The sequence below is a fragment of the Mustela nigripes genome, chromosome 1 (genome assembly GCF_022355385.1).
Source record: "Mustela nigripes isolate SB6536 chromosome 1, MUSNIG.SB6536, whole genome shotgun sequence".
Taxonomy (NCBI): domain Eukaryota; kingdom Metazoa; phylum Chordata; class Mammalia; order Carnivora; family Mustelidae; genus Mustela; species Mustela nigripes.
This window is the reverse complement of record NC_081557.1, coordinates 88,877,954-88,895,907: the sequence shown is the minus strand read 5'-3', so window position 1 is coordinate 88,895,907 and position 17,954 is coordinate 88,877,954. Positions and strand designations below refer to the sequence as shown.

At 51.9% G+C, this 17,954-nt stretch overlaps 1 protein-coding gene across 8 annotated transcripts in view; it reads left to right on the top strand.

Annotated features, from left to right (window-relative positions):
• GRIK4 (glutamate ionotropic receptor kainate type subunit 4) overlaps positions 1–17,954 on the top strand; it is a 410,580-nt gene that overhangs the window by 286,444 nt on the left and 106,182 nt on the right. For 7 of the 8 annotated variants that reach the window (XM_059415278.1, XM_059415269.1, XM_059415233.1 and 4 more), the window contains one exon: positions 10,899–11,060. The exons of the other annotated variant lie outside the window; for it this stretch is intronic. In XM_059415278.1, the coding sequence (XP_059271261.1) occupies positions 10,899–11,060 (162 nt within the window). The remainder of the gene's footprint in view (positions 1–10,898; positions 11,061–17,954) is intronic. 8 annotated transcript variants of the gene reach the window in all.

Sequence of the window (17,954 nt, the reverse complement as noted above, 5' to 3'; positions counted from 1 at the left end):
TCTTGCAACCAGCTCTCCGCTTAGGAGGATCAATGGAAATTCTGAGGAAAGGGACCACCTTTCCCGGCTCCTCAAGTGCTCATCCTGACCCACCGTCTGGGACTCGCCACCCGCTTGCTGCTAAGTATACGTGCCCGGAAGAGAGGGATGAGGTCGGTCGTGTGTCTCGTGCCTGATACAATGTGTCAGGTGATGCTCAAGTTTTTCTGGAATGAATGAGGTGAAAAGGGCCAAGATCTGAAACTCTCCTATTAGGTCCATTGCCCTTCCCTGTGGGAAGATGTATCTGTGAGCCCAGTGGCCCAAGTCCCAGTCCTGCCTGAGTCACCTATGTCCTGTCTGATCTGGAGTGTCCCTTGTGGGAGCCCATTGCTTGGTCCGGGGGCAGAGCTGCCGACGGGCAGAGTCAGGAGGCCGGAGCTGCTGTTTGGGAGCACTGCTCATCTTCCTCAAAACCTCCTTAGAGCCCTGGGGAGAGGGGGATGGGGGTGCCTGGAGTCTCTACAGGCCTGAGGTTCCACACCTGATGTGTGACCAGGAGGTCCGATCAATGGATTCGGAGTGTGGGGGGGACTCAACTCCTGATAAGGGAGGCAGGCCAGCAGGGAAGCAGTCGTCCTCCCAGCCCGTGGGGAGAGCACCGTGTCCACAGCTTCTCGTGTGAGGTCGACCCACGGAGGTTTCAGCTTCCCAGTTGTTTTATTTTATTTTATTTACTTGACAGAGAGAGAGAGATCACAAGCAGGCAGAGAGGCAGGTAGAGAGAAAGGAGGAAGCAGGCTTCCCACTGAGCAGAGTGGCCGATGCAGGGCTCCATCCCAGGACCCTGAGCGGAAGGCAGAGGCTTTAACCCACTGAGCCACCCAGGTGCCCCACCTTCCCAGTTAATAACCATTATTGAGCCTCAGAGGCACAGACCAGTCTTCGATAGACAAAATGAAGACGATCTCAGCTGCTGGGGTACAAGTGGGAGGGTTCTCCCCCGACCCCCCACTGGCCTCTGCCTTCTTCTTCGTGGGAGCAAATGACCCAAAGGCTTTGGAAAGGTGGTCCCACCCCGATGGGTGTTTACAGGTGAACATTAATTCCTTTAATGAATGTGTATTGGGCATTTGCTAAGCCCAGGCATCGAGTAAGGTACGGGGAAACAGATCAATGAACAAGACAGAATATGGTCTGCGTTTGAAGTCCTGTCTGGGGATTCACATTGGGAAAGAAAAGCAGAGAAGGGACAGAGTCCCTGGGAGGAAGGGGTATACGTGTTTAGGTCACGGGGATAAATGAATAGGAAGCATGTGGGGAGAAGAATCCAGGAGATTTGGGGGCTGAGAGGTTTAGGACCAAATCTCCCATTAAATGGAATTCACTGACAGATACGAATTAGTCTCCCAGCTGCTGCTTTCTTCAAAGACCCATTCCACAAAGAGCAGTTGCCCGGCCTGCAGAGACCAGAGGCTTTGATGCAGATTTCATAGACAGACAGGAACCCGGGGTGGGGGGTGCTGGGGTGTGTGTGTGAAAGGGTACCCAGCAGACTCGACTCCTGGTGGCTCCAGGGCTTTCCTGAGAAAGGCTGAGAGTACTTGTGAGACACAGGTCTGGAGCCTGACTTCTGTCCCATGACTTCTGCCATGCCTTAGGTTCCCTGGGAAAGATGAATGGCTATAGCCCTAAAGGAGAGCCTTGTGAAGTCAGTGACGTCTGGGCTGTCCATGGGGTAAGATGGGGGACAGCCTGACAGGGGCTTCCTGCTTAAATTTAATCAGTAAATAGTGTTGACTTTTTAAAAAAAAAAAAAAGATTTTATTTATTTATTTTAAAGAGAGAAATGGGGGGGGGGCAGAGGAAAAGGAAGAGAGAGAATCCCAAGTAGAACCCCTACTCAGTGAGGAGCCTGCTGCAGGACTTGATCCCATGACCCTGAGATCATGACCTGAGCCAAAATCAAGAGTCAGATGCTCATCCGATTAAGTGTTGACTTCTTTCTCTATGTTGTGCACCAGTGTAGATGCTGGTAATATGAGTGTGTGTCCGGAGCACCCAGTCCTGGGGAAGTAGCTTTGAACAAACTCACGTGATAAAAGGCTCTGAGTGATGATAGGGATAGCCGTGAAGTATAGTGGTGGCCCAGTGGAGGCCATGGCCAGTTCTGCCTGCTTTGGGTGATAGAAGAGGGCAAAGTGAAGAATGGCAGAGAGGTAGACAGGAATCACAGCATGAAAAGACATGTGTCAGAGCGCCTGGGTGGCTCAGTGGATTAAGCCACTGCCTTCGGCTCAGGTCATGATCTCAGGGTCCTGGGATCGAGCCCCGCATCTGCCTCAGCATCCCTGCTGAGCAGAGAGCCTGCTTCCCCCTCTCTCTCTGCCTGACTCCCTGCCTACTTGTGATCTCTCTCTCTGTCAAATAAATAAATAAAATCTTAAAAAAAAAAAAAGACGTGTGTCAAACTAAGGAGTTCGTTTTTGTCCTGTTTGCTGTAAAAAGCACTGGGAAATGGAGAGCGACTCATGATCAAATGCATAGTTTAGAATGATCCCTCCAGCAATAGCACCAACAAGGAGCTTGGAGAAATGCCAGACTGGAGGAAGGGAAACCAGTTAGTTGTTAGTCCAAGACAAAGCTGGTGAAGATCTGAATTGAGGCAGAGGGTAAGGGGATGGAGGGAAGGGGAAAGACTCAAGAGATCATTGACGATGTAAAACATTCTCCAACGACCATGAATGTACCCACCCAGGAAAGAATGAGATAGGGAACATGATAGAATGGGAGAAACAGAGAAGGAGTTATTAATTCTGGACCAAATGATGGGTGGATAAGGGTCACATTCACAGATAAGCAACCAAGGGAGGGGGTCAGATTGGGGGTGGGAGATAAGGAGTTCAAGTTTGGGAGTGACATCATCTTATGGATATCTTCCATCAATCCAGCTTCATAATAAAGGCTTAAGAAATTGGAATCCTCTGGTGTTCTCAGTACTCCTGGGGTGAGAATATTAGAAGTTGTCAGTCATTAACAACCTCATTGAAGGGCACATGCATTTGAGTTCATACCGTGTCTCCTGGTGACCTAGTTCTGAGTACACACTTGGGAGACATGAGATAATCAGCACTGATCTTATATGCCAGTACCTGGATCTTAATCCCACCTGTCTTCTGGGCAAGATGGTTAACATCCAGGCGCCTTAGTTCCTTTTTCCCCCAAATGGGGATATGAATGTCCTGTCCGGTCTGAGTGTGCTCGTGAGGACCAGAAGTGATACGTGGAAGTGTCTCGTAAGCTATGTGGAACCATGTCCACAGCAGTAGTAAATGTTATTAATTCAGTAAGAAATTGATGTTTAATGAATGGCTTGTGATTTGCGTGGTGCAAGCTGCTGGTCTCCTCCCTCAGGCAGTGAGAGGCCAGGGCTGGGCACAGAGATGAAGGGACCAAGGGCAGATTCCTCGTTGAAAGCAGCCAAAAAGCAAGGGTGTGTTTGAAATGTCATTGTTAAGAATAGAAACCAGTTCTGGAGGGAAAGGGTCTATAAAGACAATCACAGCCTGATTGGGTCCCGGTGGCCCAATTGGGGGACATTTCAGAGGTCATCAGGCATCAGGATGGCACCGTTTAGGGGTTGCCCGTGGCCTGGCGGGAAGGGAGCTCTTAGATTCTTGGGCCGCTGAGGATTTTACGCAGGACTGGAGAGGCTCATCTTCGTGGCGTGTCTGGTGGCCTCCGCGGTCTCCTCATTGCCTGTTAACAGTGCCTCAAAGGGCACGCAAGATGCCTGCCTCGAGCGATTGTCATTGTTCCTTCTACTAATACTAGTAACTCAAGGAATTCATATCATCCTTTGAATCAATGGAGGGCTTTTCCTGTGCGTTATCTCTTTTAAGCCTCACATCAATACCGCGGAGTGTCATTTCCCCCACTTCGTACCGAGAAAACTTGTCTAATTAAAAGAGATAAAAAATGAAGCGATTAAAAAATGTAAAAACCAAGACTGGTTTTGCAACATGGGTTTATATTGAGGAAAATCCAGGACCAGATACCCAGAGAGACAGTATATGCCTTCGAATGTTCTAGCTCTGCATTGATACCTGTTCTGTCCGGAACAATTATTCTCCTAATCATTTCATTAAACCAGCGAGCCAGCTTTTGGTGTCACCGACTTTCTCTAGGCACTAAGGACACAGCAATGAGTGAGACCGCCCAGTGAATGAGATGGCAGGGAAGCATCCGTGCCTCAAATGATGGTGACCTTAGAGGGGTTTTAAGGATGACTGAGGCTCCTGAAGGACTCATGCCAGATGGTCAAGGTTATGAAGCAGCATCATCACCTTCTTCCCTCTGCACCTTAGCCACATGCACCTTCAGTTCCGCCACCTTTATTTCCAGGCCCCCCTCTCCACCTGCGTCCACCCGGTGTTTGCTCCTGTCCCTTCTCTGGGCTCTTCACGCTGAATGGGGTGGAACAAACCTCCCTCTCCCGGGTCCTCAAGATCATCGCTCAGTGGCTCAGTCTGGGGCCCCGCCCCAAGCCCCCAGACCCCTATGTAATTAAAATCCTTCTCATGGAGAGATTTAGTGGATGTTTGGTATGTTCAGGCTACAGGTGTTCATTTTGTAGCCGTGAATCTTCTCATCGGTCTTTAAGTTGAGCTCTACGTCCTGAAATCAATTGTAACTCAATTTTCCAGCTGTTTTTATAGCATCTCACAGTGAACTCGGAGGGCCTCTGGTGGTTGGTGCTTCCACATGGAGGCGAGTGGGGGGGATGAAAACCTGGAGCGCTGGCTTTGACGTCAGCTGGGCCTGGCTTTGAATCCAGTCCCCTTTGTTCACAGCCATGTGCCCTAGGGAGAGCCGCTTCACTGTTCTGGGTCTTGAGGCTGCTGAAGGCAGCCTCACAACGGCAATGATCGCTCCTGTGTCATCGGGCTGCTGTCGGGAGGAATGGAAACCCGGCTCAGAAAGTGCTCAGCTTTGCCAGGCCCACAACTGGTGGTCACTGCGTTGTAGCAATTATTATTATTCTAAGTATTGCTTTGTTATAATTATTTATGGTTGGAAGATCTGGAACTTCAAGCCTTCTGTCTTGACACAAATAGCCACACCGTGCAATTAACACCTTATGGTGACTTGTTTAGCAAAACTTTTCTCATTTGACAAGTAGCTAAAAAAAGCTTCTTAGAGAGTGAGAGAGAGGAAAAGCCCCCAGGCCAAATATTTCCCTTTGTCAGGATCCAGCCAGTGGCATAGGATTGGGGAGAAAGAAAGAGAAAGGGGGCAGGGTAGAGGGTGAACTGTGTTTGGGGAGAACAGGAATCAGATGTCATGAATGCCTAACGGTGCACGAGCCACTTTCCGTGGATTACCCCGGCAAGGCAGATGTACTTTTCCTGCATTTTACAGGTGAATAGGCTGAAATTCAGAGAGGTTACTGACCTGCCCAGCATCTCCCAACCAGTTTGTGGCCAAGTCAGGATTGGAACTCAGGATCATCTTAGTTCTTTTTACTACAACCTGATGTGTCCTGATGAGACTGCCACATTCCACAACTCCAGGGGCCGCCACTCTCACTGTTGTGGATGTCAATGGCACCTGGGAGTTGGGCAGTGGCGTAGCCCTAGCTCCTGAGATCAGAGGTGTGGTCTCAGATAACGGGCTGTTGCAAAGGAGAAATGATGAAGGCCGGACCTGGTAGGGTTGGAAAAGGAGGGACAGACTCAAGAGATTCAGGGAACATTTGAGAGACAGATTTGACAAAATTGCCCACTGACTGGAAATGGAGTTAAAAGATGAGGAGGATTTGCAGTTTCCAGCTTATGTCGCTGGGGGAATAGCAATATGCTTCCTGGGTTAGGAATACAAGGGAGAAGGGGCTGCCAGGGAGACAGAACATCAGAGATTGTCACCTCTGCTCACTTCCCATTTTGCCCAGACCCAGGCCCAGGCGATGTAGGGGTAGGGGATGGGTTGTATCCAGGAGCCCATGTTTTACCTTCTTGCTTTTCTTCCTAAAGTCGAGCACAGAAACTGAATCTGGATCATTCAAAGTTCTTGTGCTTTTAGCTCTAGTCGACTGACCTTGTCCCCTGACCCACAGCCTGCCCTTGCCCTTGGCTCTGTGGCTGGAGAGCCAGGAAGTCCCTGCAGGTGGCTGGTGAGTGGATGCCTGTTGGTGGACCAGGACACTGGAAATGTCTCCCCTGCTGGAGAAAGTGAGGGGCGCTCCCTAGGTTGTACCATTCCCGATGACCTCTCCGTGTCGCTCTCAAACCCTTAGCCATGAGGCTTTCCTTCCAGGCCTGTTCAAAATGGCCCTCATTCAAGGGTAACCATCCCCTGTATCCGTTTGTAGCTGCGACATGAACTTTGATGGCAGTTATGTAGTTCCCTGCAAATCTTTGCACACTCAAAAATTCACACACACACGCACACACACTCTCTCTCTCATACATGTGTGCATGCATACACATTTAAAAATGTTCTAATGTGAAAGTCAAAAGATAAGAAAACAAGCTGTCCGGAGTTTGTTTTTCAAGATACAACAATGCAACCTCCAGAGGATAATCAGGGCGTGGTGCAAATTTTACTCATGTTTGTACATCTTCTGTGGGATGAAGACAGCAGACTAGGAGACTAGGTAAGAGTTAGGCGCCCTGAGGACCCCGGGGTCCTCGGTCAGTGAGAAACGTCTTCAATCAACAGCCCTGAGCCAGCATTTAGCAGATGGCTTGCGGGCGTCAGGCACTCTGCTGGGGGCAGCATGGGGTTCAATGACAAGCCTGACATTGTTGTTCTCTGTAAACATACAGGCCTTTGGAGGGAGAGAGGCCATGAGAAAGTAATGGCAGTGCAGGGGATGTCACAAATTCATGCAGATTTGGGGTCACTGTAGATCCGCGCTTGGTCTGTTCTGCCGCTCAGCTTTACCAGGTGGCCCCTGGCTCTGTTCTTCACCCTGGTTCCCCTCGTGTCACAGCAATGGACTCTAGTCCCATTGGGAGCGGGGACCCTCAGGATTTCCCTTCCTGAACCATTTATAAGAAGAGAATGAAGGCCCCCCCTCCCCCCCCAGTAAGAACCTGTTTAACCCCAGGACTTCCAGCCCTTTCTCTCATTTCAAGTACGATTGCAGCCAGCGGACTGTGTGGTCGGTGGGGAGGGGGCACAGGGAACCAAGTGAGCCAGGTGTGCTTTCCTACAGCTTGTGGTGGGCAGCAGGAACCAGATGGCTCTTAATCCTGAAATTGTTAATTTTATGAAATATCCCTCTCAGCACAATGTTTCCGCCACTTGATTTGGGGGTATATAATCCATATTTTCTTGAATGTGTTTGGAGTAGCATTTCCCAGGGCTCCTGGGTGGCTCAGTCGGTTAAGTGGCTGATGCTTGATTTCCGCTCAGGTCATGATCTCAGCATCGTGAACCCCAGCCCCACGCCAGGCTCTCTCTCCCTCTCTTTCTTTCACTCTTCCCACTTGCACGCACACAGTTCTCCCGCACCTCTCCCTCAGAAAAGAGTAGCATTTCCCAAAGTACATTTTGTAGAACACTTCTGTGAGACCCTCGTGGGTTTGGGGAGAAAGAAGTGTTCCATGGTAATACATTTGGAGGGTTCTGGGTTGAACAAAATTTAAACAAGCTACTTTCCTGCAGGATTTCTTTAAGTTTTTCATACTGCTAGTGTGCATGATGAATCTTGAAAATACAGATATAAATAATATACAGTGTCTTCTCACCTTAAATGGGAACCTTGTTTCTGTGAAATTTCTCTTAACATCCTGGAAAAGCTAGTGTCCCCAGGAATACATTTGGGCAAAAACTGGCTTAGAAGGTGTTCATTGTGTAGAAACTGGCAGTGGTCAGGGGTTTCCCATTATTCATTTAGAGTTCAGCCTTCAGCAGCAGCAGAAGAGTCCAAGTTTAGACATAAAGAGGCACTTCCTACCTGAGAGGGCCCTCAGGGAGTAGAGTCTAGAGTGTCCCTGGAAATTATGATAAGAGAACACACCATCCCCTTTTTTGTCCTTTTGTAAGCTCTCCCATGAGTCATTATAAATAGAATGAATTATGAAGGAAGCTCCTGGATCTTTTTATCTTAAGGGGGGCCTTTGAAAAAAAGATATAATTGAGGGATAAGAAGGTAGGAATTAAAAGCAAGAAGACAGACGGGCTGACTTCTAAAAGGGTCGTCTCTAAGTGCCTGTAATTAACTCATTCAGTTTTCCTCTGCCCAGAGCACAGAATTGAAGGAAACACCTTCCTAACTCATGTTTCCTAAATAAGTGGAACTACCGTTGAGGGCCGGAAGGTGCCCGAGAGCTCAGGGTCGTATATCGGTCACTGTCCTACGTTGAACACTTCCATGTGCAAAATATAGTGTAAAGCCTTTTGCGTGCATTTCCCATGTTTCTTGAAACAGCCTGTTGGGTAGCTCTCAGGATGGTTCCTCATTTTAAAATGAGGATCTGAGGCCCAGAGAGGTCCTTCCCTAAGGGCATCCAGTATGGTGCGGAACCTAGATCTGAATGCCAAAGCCCTTACTCACTATACGCACCTATTGCCATGGGGAGTGTGTAGACATCTGAGACATCAGGGCTCCCTTGAGATGGGCCTCCTTCCATCAGGAGGTGTCAGAGAGAGGGTGGAGGGGAGGAGTGATGAGGAAAGCCAAGGGAGAGGGGGCACCTTCCCGCTGATGAGGCCCCTTGGTTGCCTGACAGCAGCCTGGCTCTGTGCCCCCACCACCTCCCCCCCGGTCCCCTTGCCAGATGCATCTCTTCTTATTAGCCATCTGCCCCTCGTGCTGCTGGGAGCCCACAGCGCACAGGCAGCTGCCCTGTTTGAGAGCCCAGAGATAATATCAGCTTATGAGTCAATTCGTTCTCTGGCACGTCTGTGTTCCCCTAACGGGAATGAGGCAGGATCCAAAATATACTTAATCCTTAACTGGCTCCACGCTGTCAGGGGTTGGAGGCTCCAAAAGAGCCTTTGTCATTCTAGTTTGTAAGCTGTGGTTCATCAGGCTGGACTCTGGGCCGGGAGCTCCGGCCCACGGCCTCAGGCCTTGGCAGCGGCTACCATAGGTGAGTGTGCAGGGACAGGCCAGGGGCCCCGGCCGGGCTATGTCTTAAGAAAAGGAGTCTGCAATGCGGTGTACGCAGTGCTTCGGCCCAGCCGGAAAGGAAGCCCAGGGCTCCTGCCATCTGTCCCGATAGGCTGAGTGGCTGTTGGGTTTGTCCTGGGCTCTGTAACTACAGAGCTCTGTGCAAGGTGCTCAGAATGAGGGTGCATTGGGTGTGACTTCAGGGCATGAACATGACCTGACCTGTGCTGGAAGCCACTCTTCCAGGAGCAGGATTGGTGAGCTAAGTAAATGCACACCTGCTTTGCCGGGTTTCCTCACACACAGCCTTGGAGGGCCCGCACACCTTGAGCTCAGCCCTGCCTGAGGAGGGCGATTCTTCTCCCTTTGACATTGACCAGCCTCCATGGGACTCGTGCCTGCAGGTTTTATCTTGCTGGGAGAGCAGCTGACTCCAGCCAGCCAGGGCCCTGGAAGAGGGCGGTGGCTCCTGGGAGCATGCCCTTGAGCTTTTAAATGTCACTACCCTGGATGGGGTCTCTCTGACTCCCTCATTCAAAGCAGCTTCCCCTACTCCACTATTGTTCCCGTAGATGGCTGAAATTCTGTTTTTTGTGTGTGCTTACTGTCTGTCTCCTCCAAGAACCCACAGCCTCCTTGAGAGCAGGACATGAGTCTCTCTTGTTCGAATCTTTTGTGCCTGGAACATCTTTTGTGCCTGGGTCTGGCTCATGATAAGTACTCGAGTATCTGTTAAATGAATGGGAAAATGTAATAATAAGCGAAGGCACAACCCTATGGGCAGACCTCCAGGCTGAGATTCTTCGAAAGCAAACCTGGCTTTGTCACTCCCCTGACAACAGTCCCCTCCGATCCCAGCCCCTATAGGATGAAGTGTGGGTTTCCTCACCTGCTGGCCAGGCCGCTGAGCTCTGACCTCTGCTGACCTCCCCAGCCTCCTCTCTTCCTGTTCCCTCACCCCTGTATCCCCCGTGCTCACCCGGCAACTCCCAAGCATTGCTGTGCATGTGACCTTGGGACCTACTGAGAAGGCGGACTCCCAGCCCTCAGCTCAGCTGATTCGGATTCAGTGGGTGTTGGGTGGGGCCCAGGAATTGCCACATTTTTTAAAAAAGATTTTATTTATTTATTTAACTCACAGAGAGAGATCAAAGTAGGCAGAGAGACAGGTAGAGAGAGAGAGGGGGAAGCAAGTTCCCAGGACCCTGAGATCATGAGCTGAGCCGAAGGCAGAGGCTTAACCCACTGAGCCACCCAGGCACCCCGATATTTTTTTTTAAAGCTATCTCGGAGAGTTCCAATGGCAGGTGGTCCGGGGACCACACTTGGAGCAGTGCTGCCTGGTCTGAGTACCCGGCAGGCAATTGGCTGACAGGGCCACAATTTCTCACCTCCGTGCCTTCCGATCACAGCCGCCATGGGGACTTCTTTCTGGAATCACCTTTGTCCATCCTCATTTGCCACCCAGAGGATGCCTCTGCCTCCTTCAAGGCTCAGCTCAAAGGGTCACACCATCTGTGCATACAGTCCTGCTTCCCCCACGCTCATTGGACTTTTCCTCTCCCCGTGCCATGCACGTTAAACGTACCCCTTTCTTAGAGATCATGCTACTTATTTCTCTCCTCTCCCAACACTGTGAGCTCTCAGAAGAGCCACCCGTGATTCTCTCTGGATCCTGAGTACCTAGCAGAGTGCCTGCCAGCAAACATTCATGGGACTAGAAGGAGAGCCCTGGACGCGCTCCATCCCCATGCCTCTGCCCTTGCTAACCCCCTTCTCTGACTCACGGGTCTTGCAGGAGTTCTCACTGCAGAGAATGGACAGCCTTGTGGATGACCGGGTCAACATTCTGGGATTTTCCATCTTCAACCAGTCGCATGCTTTCTTCCAAGAGTTTGCCCAGAGCCTCAACCAGTCGTGGCAGGAGAACTGTGACCATGTGCCCTTCACGGGGCCTGCTGTAAGTACCCGCCGGAGTACTGTACCTGTTTACCTCCTCCCGCAGGTACCCTCCTGGGGTCCAGCCCGGTCCAGGCCCCCGCTCAGAGAGAGGTGTGTACCAGTGCTGGGAAGTGGTTACAAGGGAGGTTTGGGGAGGAATGAGCTGTGAGCAGCAAGCTTCTTGGAGGCCCGTAGGGAGAGCCCTGTGCAGAGGGACGGATCTGTCATTGAGTGATATCCTGATGTCCGTGCATGTCCTGTGGCCAGACTCCCGATCGTGCTGTTGCTGAGAACTGTCTGAATTGAGGATCCACAGTCCTCCTCTTGGAAGGTACTTGTAGCTCATCAGGTCCTCATTTTTCAGGATAGGAAACCAAAGCCCAGCCTGGGAATGGGGCTCGGGGTGGGGACGTGGAGGTCTTGTTCAAAGGTGAACATCAAGCCTTTCGAAGGGTGATGGTAGATTCTGAGATGTCCTCACTCCTGGTGCAGGGCTCTCTCCATCCTGCTGGACCACTGCTCTGAGCAGGAGCTCATGCAGAGAGGCTATCCTGTGCCCTCACCCATGTTCTTCCTCTTTGAACTTCCTTCCTCTGCTCTATGTGTGATGGAAGCAGAGTTTTCCCCAGCATAGTGCTCTGGGTTTGATGTCCTTATTCTGTGGGGCAGGTCCAGTATGCGGGCTTGTGTCCGTCTGTTAAAAGGTGAGATCTCAGGAGACCAGGATTGTCTGGCTTTCTACGTCCTGTCCCCACCGTGTTACATTTAAGCCTCCCAAAGCCTCATAAGATAGCTCATGTGATGCTCTTGTAACTTTTCCAAGGTCTGCTTTCAGTATCTTCACTTTGCCAATGATGTAACTAGGCCCAGAAAGGTTAAGTAAACAGCCCAGGTCACACAGCTAGCAAGCAGAGGAACCAGCATCAGAACTCAGGTCAAAGTTTTAATCGCTATGCTGTTTTCCCCCTTCTAGGAGCTTCATTTGTGGTGCCACTGCACACTGGCCTGGCAAAGTGAGAGTAGTTAGTGGGTGTTTGTCGAACGAATGAGGGAATCAGGGAGGAGGAAGGCGGAACAGTGAGCTAGAGACAGAACAAATTGGAAAAGAGGTAGGCCCAGGAGGTGGCAGTGGAACCGGACACCCTCCTGGCGTGGGACCTTCCCTGGAGGGCTCCTAAAATAGGAGCAAGACCTGGCTTTGATACATGTCCAGGGGCAAGGGTGTTTCTGGGTATTTGCACAGACACCTAATTAGTGGTTGGCCAAGGTCATGATCCAGAGATAGGCTTCCTGAAGGCAGGCGCGTGGATGGAGGGCCCTTCCAGCAAGCCGTGTACCTCAAGGACTGCGTAGGCTGCAGGCAGTCCTTGGAAGGAAGGAGTAACTAAGGGGTCAGAGCTCATGCAGAGCTCAGGGAGCTGTGAGCAGGGAGCCGGGTAGAAGGACACTTGAGAACTGAGTTTCGGGAACAGTTTAAGGAGCACATTCCGACGAAGTATTTTAGACCTGAAAGAGGTGAGAATCCACAGGAGGGACTTGGCAGGGGTGAGACATCGGAAGGAAAGGGCTTCTCCCCACCAGTAGATGGGTTTGGGACGGCCCAGGACATGCTCAAGCATGGTAGGACGAGGCTCGTCCCTCCCAGCCGGATGCAGACCTGTCCCCTGCTCTCCCGGCCGGTCTTGCAGCCGCCATGGCTCCCAAATTCTGATGAGGTGCTGGCAGCCTGGGAAGGCTCACGGGGTAGTACCAGGAAAGGAAGCAAAGCTTGCTGCCTGCTCTCCAGCCCAGACTCCTCCACATTCGGCACCTGGCCTGGTGAAATAAAGAAGTCTCTGGGCCATATTTCTAGTTGCTCTCAGAGGGGCTCAGCCCTTCCATTAGCGCTCACAACGACCACAGGCAGGCAGAGGAGAGGCCCGCCCAGGACCCAGTGAGAGGGCTTGACAGGCAGGCCAGCTGAGGACCGGCCATGCTCACATGACTTGACAGGCAGGCCAGCTGAGGACCGGCCATGCTCACATGCGCCTGAGAGACCACTGGCCTCGGAGGCACAGAGGACCTGGATTCAAACACTGGCCTTGCCGGGTTCTTGCTCTGTGATCTTTAGTAGTTCCATAACTCTTCTGAGCCTCTGATTTTTTTTTTTTTTAAGATTTTATTTATTTATTTGCCAGGTTAGAGAGGCATCACAAGTAGGCAGAGAGGCAGGGAGAGAGAGGGAAGCAGGCTCCCTGCTGAGCAGAGAGCCCGATGCGGGGCTCAATCCCAGGACCCTGAGATCATGACCTGAGCTGAAGGCAGAGGCCTAACCCAGGCGCCCCTGAACCTCCAATTCTTTACCTGTCATTTGGGGCTGATTCTGCTCGACCATTTTAGGAGATTTTTCTGAACATAAAATGGAACATAAGTCTATCTTCAAATCAGTTATTCACCAAATGAGCTTATTTTATACGTTATAGGGCCTCCTCAGGGAGAAGTATTAGGAGATGTTTCTGGTAGGTTTTGCTGTATAAATGCTGAGTAACAATCAACCCCCAAATCGCAGGAGCATGTGACGTGCAGCCCTCTTGTAAGTTCATGGATCTGTACATCAGATCGGCTTGTCTGGGGCTTGTCTGGGGCGTGAGGGAGGATTAGCTACAGATTCCTAACCCAGCTGGAGTTCAGCACATCTGAGCCCTTCTCTCTGTGCCTCGGCCTCGCATCTTCTCAAGGCAATGGCAGGGCTGTGACAAAGCAAGTAGGAATGCACCAGGCTTTTTAGTGCTAATTTCCCAGAATGGGCACACAGCGATTGCCATACCATGTTGCTGGCCAAAGAAAGGCACACAGACACTTTCAAAGTCAGGGAATGAGGAAACAGACTCTGCGCTTTTGGAGAAGGAAAGTAAGGAGTCAGAAGGAAAAGACCTGAGTCCAGGGTAGAATGAAGGATGGGGACCCAGCCCGTAATCCACCTCGGTGAAGCAGAGCCAAAGCCTTTACCTTTCTGGATTCGTGATGTGTGAAGTAAGATCTGCCTCCACCGCTAGTTAAATGGTCCTTGTGGGATCTTGCCCTGTGGAACCCGAGTGAAGCCCCTTAGTTCTGCCTGGAATGGTGAGGGAAGGCTTCCCGGAAGAGGGGGATGCAAAGACCACATTGCTGCTCGCTGCACGTGCGGGACACCGTGCAGGGTGTGAAGGCATCCAGGGTGGAGCAGGGGCCGCCTGTCCGGTCACACGGAAGTAGCCCTCCTGATCTCATTTTTGTCCTTCCCCATTCAGTCTCGGACCTCCCAAAGCCTCAGCATCCTGTGCTCCCCAAGAATGTGGGGGACCTTCAGGGAATGAGGGTTTCTCTGGAGGCTCCCTCCACATTTGGGGTGGAGAACAAGAGTATAAGCCTACTTCAGAGGGGCGATGTGAGGAGATGAAGCATGAGCCTGAGACCCAGCCCCGGTCCCCAGGAGAGGACAGTCCGTCCTGTGTCCCGGATTGTGGTGCTACCTCAGTCAGCTTTCTCTTCGCCGAGCCCTGCTGTTTTCTTGCCGACGAAATAGGGACGTGTGTTCTTTCTAGCTCAGGAGACCAGGGTGCTCATTCCATGTGTTTCAACTGTGCGCAGAGCTGAGAAACCCTGGAGCGCTTCCCACAAAATTATCCCACCTCGACCTCTTCTTTTCCTATTCATGACATCCTATAGCAGATGAGAGTGGTCACACGTCCTTTGTTTGGTAAATGGAGAAACTGAGGCACAGAAGAAGGAGATTAGAGCCCAAGACAGCCTCTCTGTGCCAAGAGCCTTGCAGCCACCATCTCCGTGCCTCTGAGGAGGAAGGGAAGCTGTTACAGAAACTCCTCACCTGGAAGAATATGGAAAGAAAGCTCCCAGCTTCAAACAGCAACAAATCCTTCTCAAGGCTTCTCACTTAGCAACTGCCTTTTGAAAAGCGGTGCCTCTTCCTGTCTCTTTGGGGGTTGAAATTCCCAGCACAAACAGCCCAGCCCTTTCATTTGCTGGGGAGCTGGAAGGCGAGAAATAATCAGTTCCAGGAAAGCCCAGGTCCATCTCTCTCCCCATCCAGCTTTCTAAAAAGGCTGCAACCAGCCAGCTCCTCCACGGGGACCCGCTCTCTCCTGCCTCCAGGGTCCTCTTCTCTCTCGAAGTTCCCCTCTGCGCGCTCTGTCTCAGGTCCGGTCTCTCTTCCTTCTTGTGCCTTCTCTCTGGACTCTTTCCTTCTCCTTTTCCCCTCCCCCAATCACATCCTTCCCTTCTCTTCCCCTTCCTCTCCTGCCCTCCACCTGCCTTCTGCACCCTTGGCGTCTCTCTTGTCCCGTTTCTCTTCCTCCTGAATTGTGTGTGCCCCCCTTGTGTGCAGGGCAGCTGCTCTGAGGACACAGAGAGGGAGCATCTGAGCTGAGGGGTTAGTCATCAAGAAAGAGAGCGAGCGAGCTGGGCTCAGCACACAGGGACACACACACACACACTCCGGCCCGGGATGCATCTCCAGGTGGCTGACAGCACGTTTCTCTCTTGCTCCCGCCTGACGCTGTGCGAGCTGTGGGCGGGGGAGCTGGGGATGGAGACACATACCCACTATTTCACGTGCCGTTCCCATTAATCACACTGCAAAGAACAAAATTCGTAGAAAATCGTTAAAATTACAGATGGCTAGGTTAAGTAATTAGAATTTAGGCTAAAACAGATGTTTGTAATTAAGTGTTTATTTCATTGAATGAAACCCAGATTGTACGGACTATTCGATGAGATTTTAATGGCTCCTGTCCTGGTCTGATTTGGGGGGACAGAGTTTAAGCTACAGAGGTTCAGAGACGAATGGGCATCCGAGAGAAGGGGATCCCAGTGGTCTGGGTGAGCGAGCTGCCCGGGGAGGGGGAGATGAGGTTTACAGGGGTGTGTTTGGAAGATATTCTTATTTTTCTTTCAGAGGAGGGGGCGGAAACTCAGCCACTGTTCCCTGCGTCAGATTGATTTCATCTTAATTTATACAGTCTTTCGTTCCCCTAAACAATTTACAAACAGCTCAAAAGGAAATAACAATGAAGAACCAAATGATAATATAAAAACAAGGGAAATCAAGAGTCCCTTGCCAACGACATTTTGGTGCCAAGAAAAGAGGAGAGGATTTTAAACAAGGATTGAGCCGTTTGGGGGATTTAATATTTAGAAGATCAGGGGCAGGGGAAGCAGAGACAAGACGAGAGAGGCGTGCGCACAGATGGGGCACGGAAGCCACGGAAAGACAGAGGCGGGTGGGGAAGGGAAGGGCCATGGGATGGGAGACGGGCAGGAGCAAGAACGAGGGGAGTCTCCGTCCAGACTGGAGACAGGGACGGAGCGCTGTGTTGGTACCAGAGCCGCCTTCTCCCAGGTGCAATCCTGAGTGCTTGCCGGAGCTAAACTAGTAAATAATAGCAGAGAGCCAAAGCAAGGAGAGCAGCAGGCTGCTTTGGGATGGCGATCTGCAGTGAGCCCAACTGTTGATGAGACAGAGATCCTAGGCCCTCCGGTCAGAGGTGGACCTGGCTGAGCGGAGGAGATGGGCATCTGGGGTGGGCTGGGCAGCGGGGCTCAGAGAGGCAGCTGGAGGATCCGGGCGGAGGGCCTGGGAGCCTCACCAGGAGTCTGCGAGACAGGGGCTGTGTATGGAAGACTCTGAGGAGACCCAGCTGGGAGGGATGGTGTTCAGGGGCTTAGAAGGCTTCTGCTCGGATGAGCCCAGGTTCAGCCGTAGAGAGGACCCGTGAAGCCCGGGGCTCACTGGGGACTGCCACCGTGTCACCTCTCTGAAGTCAGTATGCAGATGGAGAGGAGACAGGAAACTTGAGGCTGACCCCCTTCCACTGACCCCTGCCCCCATCATCCCTCTAGGCTTCCGTTCCTAGAAGCGCTGGCAGATACCACGAAGGTCCCAGAGCACAGGATGCCCAAAGAACACTGTGGACGGGCACGTGCCCCACTCCCAGCAGCCGGATCATTTGCTAATAAGAGAACATCAGCCAAGAAAACCACATCCCAGACGAGTGGGAACAGCAAGCAGGAGGCAGGAAGGAGCCTGGGGGCTGGTGGGAGGGTGTGAGGAATGGCTCGGAGAGCGGCGTCTGCCAGTCTGCAGGGACTGGGGTCTGCCAGGGACCAGCACACAGCCTCCTGAGAAGAAGAGCCTCTAGAGGGGGATGAGGGGGCCCAGGCCTCTCTGAGGGCAACCGTGCCCTGGGAGGAAGGTGGTCCCTGGGGCCTTGGTACTGGCTAAGGTGCATTCAGCTTCCAACAAGGGAAGTCTTGTATTAAATTACTTTATGCACCAAAAGGAAACAGGTGAGCTCGTGTCACAGCAAGTTGGGAGGGAAGGCAGGCTCTGGACGGATGTTTCTGGAAACCCAGTTTTCTTCTGTTCCTCCGTCCCCTCTGTCAAGCCAGTGCTCAGGCCAGAGCCAGGCTGGCTGCCGCAGGCCCAGGCGCCGTGTCCTGACACGGCAGTGCTGAGAGGAGAAGGAAGGACTCCCTCTCTTGGAGAGTTCTGGGAAGTGATCCCTCCCCGCTGGTCTCCGTTCCTGTCTCTGGGGATCCGAATTGGGCCGCTGGCCCGTTCCCGATTCAATGATGGCGATGATGGAAGGATTTCTGGACCACTCAGGATCCCCTGAGAGCTGGGGGTGGATTGGCCATCCCTGCAGCACGTGGGGAGTGGAGGAGACCCGCGCACAGTGGGAGGAGCTCTGCTGGGGAGGAAGAAGGGGAGAATGGGTGCTGGGTAGGCAATCGATGGTCCTCTCCTACTGCCGCCTCCGTCCTGCCCTGTCCTGTTCTCACGACGTTTCTAAGTGGCTCTTTACTGAGAGGCTAGTATGAGGACAGACAACCAGTTGGACCAAGGGGCAAATTGGGTGATGGCCAAACCCAGGAC